The sequence below is a fragment of the Sinocyclocheilus rhinocerous genome, unplaced genomic scaffold (assembly GCF_001515625.1).
Source record: "Sinocyclocheilus rhinocerous isolate Xijiao unplaced genomic scaffold, SAMN03320098_v1.1 scaffold66, whole genome shotgun sequence".
In the NCBI taxonomy this organism is placed as follows: domain Eukaryota; kingdom Metazoa; phylum Chordata; class Actinopteri; order Cypriniformes; family Cyprinidae; genus Sinocyclocheilus; species Sinocyclocheilus rhinocerous.
The window spans coordinates 243,363-250,788 of NW_015662934.1; the positions used below are offsets into that span (position 1 = coordinate 243,363).

Sequence of the window (7,426 nt, forward strand, 5' to 3'; positions counted from 1 at the left end):
CGGGACCAACTTAAAAAAAAAAAAAAAAAAAAGATTATTGAACAATTCCTGACTCTACTGATTAACTATGCTGACCACTTAAACATGCTTATCAGCAGAAATTTTAAGCATGTTTTCATCATTAACACTCTCTCTAAACTGTTTTACCAATTAAGTTAAGTTGCCAAAAAAACATTAATAACGTCATGTAGACTAAGAAATGAGGGAGCAGAGACCTCCAAAGCACAGTCCACTCTTGTTCTTCAGTTTCAGGTGTGCTGGAAATAGAGTATGACTCAGAGGAAAAAAGCTCTAAGATCATGTAACTTTCAACCTGTTTACTGCAAACCATAAAACAACACACTTTTCTTGGTATTACACAAGGTCTTTGTGGTTCTGCGTAAACTATACAATGAAAAGAGCAGCAGAACATCTCTAAAACAGCCCATTTATTCTGTAACTGTTTATGATGTAAACCCAAGAGCAACATACAATTATGGCATTAGTCGGAACACTCTGAATTAAAATAAAAGCCTATAAACTTCACCATGACTAACAGACAACTTTGAGTTAGCAGAGCTACAGAACAGTAAGTGTTAAAACATTCTGCTTTAAACATAAACCAATGTAAAATAACCACTTAGTGAACTGTCCTGGGGTGTGACATGCTAAACTGCATATAAAACTACGTCAAACAGCATTTCTCGAATTGCATTATAATTATGGTTCATGCAGCTTTCATGACTTCATATTAATCTAGAAACTGCATGAAATATTTCTAGTTTTAAAAAATAATTTTTTATAGAACATGCTGAAAAAAAAGTGAATGTCCATGTTCATTTGTCAACTATGCAAGAATAAAAACAAATACAAAATCATAATGAGGCTGATGTGTTGGTCTGTGTTTAAACTACGAAGGCTTAGCTACTATTATTTTCAAGGTCCACACAAGAGAAAAACAAGCCCAAATGGTCTAAAACCCCAAGACTTTGTTTGCATGTTAGGGGTGGCTGCCTTCACTAAACAACAAGCTGACAAAAGAGCTTGTAAATACAGAGCTGAATAATTCAGGGCTGAGTGTAACCGTACCCACACATTGTAGGGATTCAAACCATGGCAGCAAGTGCCTACAGCTTTCATTTTAAGCAGGGTTCGATAATGAGCGCCCCACACTCTGAGAACTCTGTCAAATTCCACCAGAAGAAGAAAAGAAGGAGAACAGTTGTGAAAAAAAAAATAGATTATTAACATATATTCCTTACAATTTTAGATGTGGGTCACTGAAAAACACTGCAGTTCAACTGAGATAGGCGCAATCACAAAACAAAAACATTTCACCTGTCCTTGGGTGGCTGCTGTAATATACAGTTAAAGATGCAATCAGTATGACTTTGTTTGCGTTTAGCAAACTCTTATTAATAATTTTATTGATTTTGGTAACTGATGTCCTGCTGTTTATTGTCAATCGGTGTTAGACTGTTAATTGAGAGATTTTATCAATAGCGTGACACATGATGTCGATATGGAAGTGCCCATAAGCAGGCAACCAGTTCCACGTTGAATAAAATATGATTTTTTTAGATGACTGAAGTGGTTGCTATTTACTTCTACATGAGTAAAACTCTTTAATTATCAAAAATTACTGAGTGCACCTTTAACCTAACACTGCGCTTCTCAGCCAAAAATAAATAAAAAGAATATAAATAGAAAGAATATATATGTATGTGTATGTGTGTGTACCAACATTATAAATCTTGAATATTCATATTTAATATTTATTTGTAAAAATTACTGAGTGCACCTTAAACACACACACACACATATATATATATATTATATATATATATGTTTAAGGTGCACTGTTATTTGTAAGATTATGAACTTCAGTTGAATTAGCATATGAAGATAACTGAGGATATAGATCAGGTCATCATATAACACAATGAATATAATATGCACAAGGAAACAGTATGAGACACACTGCACACAACATGATAAACTACAGTCCATACAGCAAATGGCAAACAAATATGACGCACAGGTCAGCATATGTAGTATATAACACACACATAACTGTATATGACAACCAAATACCTGTGAAGCACGAAGGGTCAGTGGGCTGAAAGGAGTGTCCACAACCATAGGCTGCCAGATGGTAGCTTCAAAAGTGTACAATAATCTTTAACACATTTTCACTTCTTACTAATCTAAAGCTTTAAAGCCACACAATTTGTCCTTCTTCCAGACTGTCACTGCTTGACCAGTTAGTTAGCCGCTCGGCTAGCGGACAGAGTGTCTCTCAAAGTTGCTGGGGCACAAATATTGCGTTAGCCCACAAACTGAGGATCAAGTCTTGTTATATACAATTGAGAGCATTTGATAAGACTTGTAATGAACTTTTATAATCTGTGACGGTTAGTTAATATAGTTTCAGCAGTTAAAGAAGGGTCCACCATTCGCTCACCGTCCCCCTCAGAGTGTCCAGCTAAAACATGACCTAACGGCCAACTTTCCTTTATTAACGCTAAACTTTCACACAGTTTTTCCACAAAAAACATCTAATCTGGCGACAAACTGTGGATATGGCGCAAATAACGGACACTTTGCTTTTATCACCGACACTCAGTCGCTGATGAAAATCGACCCGGTTCCGTTACAAAACGCTCGTGAGGGGTTTTCAGGCTCGCGCAGCTAAAGCTAATGCAGTTGCGCGCTTACCTCGAGCGGCCTCGCGGAATTTCTCTCTCATTTCCTCCCACTCTGTGCCTTTCGTTCGCAGAAAATCGCTTCCTCCGAGGGTAATGTGCTATTCAGCTTTGTGTAAATGTCAAAAATACGTCTTGCTTCTTGTCTTAAAAAGACTTGACGACTAAGTACATTCTTACTCCCACAACAACAACAATGTCAACCAAGGCGCTACAAATCCGCCCATCTAAGGAAACTCAACTGGCCGTTTGGGCCAATCAGAGAGAGAGTTGAGTTTGACAGGCACATGCGTGAGCCAATGGCGGTAGGAGTTTCCTTTTAAGCTCCGCCTGTGGGCAGAAAAGGGCAAATGTGAAGAGAGAGTGGGAGCTCAGTATTCCACGCTGGTTGGTTAACCACATTGTACATGATGGGCATCGGCTCGAAGAGCCTATGAAAGAAAATCGGACTTGAGTGACAGTGACAAAGCAGCAAGGAACAATTTTATTTCAGGGGGACCATCTTAGTCATGATGCAAATTGCTGATGCTGGAAAAATGTCATCAGCATCTTGTCTGGCCAATTCCACATTCTGTCAGCATGACCTCAGAAGTTATTTTTCCTTTGTGATAAATTAACGCCCATCATTTCAGTGGAAAACTGGCCTAAAAACATTTCCTAATAGAGATATGACATTCCTCTGTGGTGTACATTTCAGAAAAAATAAGAGAAAAGCATATCAAATATTTGTATAATTTGTTTAAACTCAGTTTAAAGTTAGCAATTAAATATGCAAATATCTAAACATCAAGTCATTTCATGTCCTATTTTTTAATTTAAAATACTGGTAAAAAAAAAGAACAATGTCAGTAAATACAAAAACATAACAGTTAGATGGAATAACATCAAATTATTAAACTATTTGTGGTCAATATTAGTCAATGGATTAAAGTCATTGCAAAAATTTGCACATGACAGGAGGGTTAAAAAATTTATCTCAAAGAAACTCATGAATACTACACATGACATTTGACCTCTGGGTGATGCTATTTTTATTTAAACTATTTTGGTACTGCATTCATTTGGGTAAACTTTTAAATTCTTGGTAAAACCGTAATTGTAAAAAACAGAACGGGCTCAAATGCAAAGCATGGAACCAACAAAGATCTCAAACCAAATTAATTTATTGGAAATACACAAATCACTACTCATAACAGGTTTCAATGAGTGAATTACATGTCTACATACATTTTAAAGTGTACCGCCACTTTGTACAAAAAAAAAAAAAAAAAAAAAAGAAGTAAATAAAACTGTGGTGGAAATACCGACAGCTTCAACATGTACGCTTCCAGCAGCCTCTGTCATTTTTTAACAAAAGACCTACAGAAAGTTGCGAATAACTAACAATTAAGACAACACCCCCCCTCCTCAAAAACACTAAAATCCTCAATTTAAAGAGATACACGCCACTCCAATCTGACTCCGAACTATCTTGAAAAACAATGCCACCCTGGCTGGGAAATAGACACTGGAGTCAAAAACTTGGAAAATCAACGTCGCCGCCTGTCAGGGCTCCTGCTGCGTCTTCTTCCACCCCTAGAGGAAAGCACAACGGTCCATTAGTCATGTTGTATTACGGCCTGCATCATTAACAAATTCAATAGAAGACAGATATCCACTACAAATGAAGTTTGTGTGAGCGAGTGAAACGGTCCGAGTATATAAATGCAGTTTAACAGGATCAGAAACTGACTCACCTCCTCTTGCTCTTAGGGGGTCCTCTTACAAAGCACCAGTCAACGCTGATTGGTTGCCCCATAAGATCCTGGCCATTCAGCCCTTCCATTGCTGCCTGGGCTTCTTTGTAGGTCTCGTACTCCACCAGTGCATAGCCCTATGAAAAACAAGTCTCATTATTTGCCAAGATAATGTTTCAAACAACACGACACCCACAAAAGAGATGTTTTTCCATTGGGTTGCCTGGTTCCAGAACTGTCTTTCACATTCTTTGTCTTGAAACAGGCCAAACTAAACATTTTATGCATTAACATGTGTCAGCTTGACCCGAGAAAACAAACCTGATGGCAAAAACATGGACACATTTGATGATTTACCAAAGTGGGGTTCTCAATTGCAATGATATACAGGTGCATCTCAATAAATTAGAATGTCGTGGAAAAGTTCATTTATTTCAGTAATTCAACTCAAATTGTGAAACTCGTGTATTAAATAAATTCAATGCACACAGACTGTTTGATGACAGAAATTAGATGTGCACAAAACACAAGGTCTGAGTGTTCAAATTCACACTCACATGAGCAAAAACAGCTAAACAGAGCACAACTGAATGGACAAGGACACACGGGTTGAGTTTTTCTTAGTTTAACTATTTTTAACATAACACTCCATATTAGACACATTGACCAAAGAACTTCATCTGACATGTGCACATAATAAAATAGCACAAACTAAAGTTGCTTTCTCTCCCTCCCCACTGCTCAAGTTTATTTAAAGTGCTTAAATAGTCAAAATATTAAAGATGCGCAACCCTAGTCAAATGCAAAGCTGCTACAACCATACCTTAACCTAAAGGAAATCTCTCGTTATGGAAAATAACATTATAAACATTGTCTAAGTTAATTACGGGAATGCTTAAAAACAAGAAAGCATCAATATTATATGAATCACCAACTAAACTCATGGTCTTTTTGAGATTGTGTTCTGTTTAAAACACTGCCATCTGGTGGACAAACTCAAGCACATTCAGGTATAAAATATTCATAAGCTCACATAAGAGTGATTATATGCTGTCCTAAGGCAAGAACTCATTTTGGTTTTTGGTTTAAGGACAACTTTGACGAAAGGTTTTGATCCACTTCAAATGTTGACTACTGCATTTTTGTTGTCATATACAGACAAGTGGTCCTTCAAAAAAATAAAACAAATTATGCAAACGTGCAACATATCAAATTTTCATTTACAGACATTTCACTGAACAAGAGGGGGAAAACTGCCAACCAACCTTAAGGTAACCGGTTCTTCTGTCCAAATTTAAATGCACGTTTTTAATCTCTCCATACTCTGCAAACTTATCGTGTTTGATCCACTGCAAATGTTGACTACTGCATATTTGTTGTCATATACAGACAAGTGGTCCTTCAAAAAAATAAAACAAATAAATTATGCAAACGTGCAACATATCAAATTTTCATTTACAGACATTTCACTGAACAAGAGGGGGAAAACTGCCAACCAACCTTAAGGTAACCGGTTCTTCTGTCCAAATTTAAATGCACGTTTTTAATCTCTCCATACTCTGCAAACTTATCGTGGACATCCTCTTCCGTCGCCTCTTCATGCACACCAGTCACAAACAGAATCCATCCTTCAACAGCTGTAATGACACCAAAAATGTTTTAAAAAAAAATCGCAGCCACTTGAGTTCTATCATCATGAGGTCACAGAGGTCAAGTGAGAGAGTTCAGATGCTATGTTGTTCTGCTAGGTACACTCACATCTCTGTGGCCCAGGCTCATCTCCATCCTGTTCTACTGTGTCATAGTCCTCTCTGACTCTAGATCTCGCTCCCTCCTCTGTTAAATAAAGCAGCGAACAACATTAGCACATGATTTATTAAGACGCCAAAACACAAGATTGGAGATGAGGTCACTTACCTGATCCAAACCCACGACCCTTCCTCTTCTTGGCTTTCTCTTTTAACTTGTGAATGCTCTCTGTAAAGTCAACAAAGGAAAATAATCACTCTTACGATGCATTCGAAAGTACTGAATGAACGTTTTTAAAGACAACTTTATGAGAACATAAAATTTAACTAAAACAGAAGGCCGCAATGGAATACTGTCTTTAAAAAGAAAGCACTAAAACACAAATGCAATGAGCCTGCGTGCTTACCGAGTACACAATATTTATTTAATTATTTTTGGCCATGATAAACATGAAAAAAGTAACACGTGTTAAAGCTAAAACCAAAGCACGGCAACAAAATAAAGCATTATCACAACAGCGTGCGATTCTTTTGAATTAGCTAACTATTAGCAGGCGCGCTAATCGGACTAGGCCCGCCGGATATAAACACGAGCATTTCAAACATTCAACACTAATAAACAGGTGAATTCTGGCTATATGAAATAAATAAACTGTCTGTGCACCGTTCGAATATAAATAGCCACTGTACCGTCGCCATCCTCGTCCATAGGAAAGTCTTCACCTCCCGCTTCATGAAGATCCAGTACATCCGCCATGACGCCTGATTGTTAAGCAAAGTGAATGAGTGAGTGAACGTGGCTGCGAGCATGCGCAGAACACTCAATGCGACGCTGCGTCTTGTTCGACTTGTGTGCGTCACATACTGTTCGAGTACTACGCCATCTGTTGTTTTGGAGGAGATAGTAGCGTCGCTGAAACAATTACACAACCCAATATAGACAACAAACAAGAACAAATAGGGCAGGAATTAAACATTTTATTAAATAAACATAAAAAAACACAAATAAACTATAAACGAAACTTTTATTTATTAATTACTACAGCTTAAAAAAAAAAAGATGCCTTGGTGTCTTTTTTATTTAGCGAGTCTCTGATAGGCTAAATTCTTAAAAGACTGAATTAATGAAACTGTTTATCATCCTCCTTAATACTTTTTTTTCTTTAGTCTTATACAATTGTTCTTTCTGTTCTCATGTCATATATATACATACATATATATATATATATATGTATATGTGTGTGTGTGTGTGTGTGTG

At 37.1% G+C, this 7,426-nt stretch overlaps 2 protein-coding genes across 8 annotated transcripts in view; both read right to left on the reverse strand.

The window, feature by feature from the left end:
• otud7b (OTU deubiquitinase 7B) overlaps positions 1 to 2,900 on the reverse strand; it is a 31,385-nt gene extending 28,485 nt beyond the window's left edge. For all 5 annotated transcript variants that reach the window (XM_016538663.1, XM_016538662.1, XM_016538661.1 and 2 more), the window contains exon 1: positions 2,698 to 2,900. The gene's annotated coding sequence lies outside the window, so the exon portion shown is untranslated. The remainder of the gene's footprint in view (positions 1 to 2,697) is intronic.
• A 931-nt stretch (positions 2,901 to 3,831) lies between these two features.
• On the reverse strand, positions 3,832 to 6,988 carry rbm8a (RNA binding motif protein 8A). Of its 3 annotated transcripts, none has more exons than XM_016538664.1 (7): positions 6,859 to 6,987; positions 6,338 to 6,397; positions 6,179 to 6,256; positions 5,987 to 6,057; positions 5,686 to 5,751; positions 4,421 to 4,557; positions 3,832 to 4,259 (listed from the first exon to the last, which is right to left on the reverse strand). In XM_016538664.1, the coding sequence occupies exons 1-7, from the start codon at positions 6,923 to 6,925 to the stop codon at positions 4,214 to 4,216; spliced, it is 525 nt and encodes a 174-aa protein (XP_016394150.1). In that variant the 5' UTR covers positions 6,926 to 6,987; the 3' UTR covers positions 3,832 to 4,213. The 3 variants fall into 3 exon arrangements, with proteins under 3 accessions (XP_016394150.1, XP_016394151.1, XP_016394152.1); XM_016538665.1 differs by having other exon boundaries at positions 5,686 to 5,733; positions 5,969 to 6,057; XM_016538666.1 differs by lacking the exon at positions 5,686 to 5,751 and having other exon boundaries at positions 5,921 to 6,057; positions 6,859 to 6,988.
• Positions 6,989 to 7,426: the final 438 nt, after the last annotated feature.

Coding starts and splice junctions, on each gene's coding strand:
- rbm8a (XM_016538666.1), bottom strand. CDS start 6,925: ATGGCGGATGTACTGGATCTTCATGAAGCGGGAGGTGAAGACTTTCCT. Junction 6,257..6,337: donor GGGTCGTGGGTTTGGATCAG/GTAAGTGACCTC, acceptor TTTATTTAACAG/AGGAGGGAGCGAGATCTAGA. Junction 4,558..5,920: donor GAAGAACCGGTTACCTTAAG/GTTGGTTGGCAG, acceptor TGTTTTTCATAG/GGCTATGCACTGGTGGAGTA.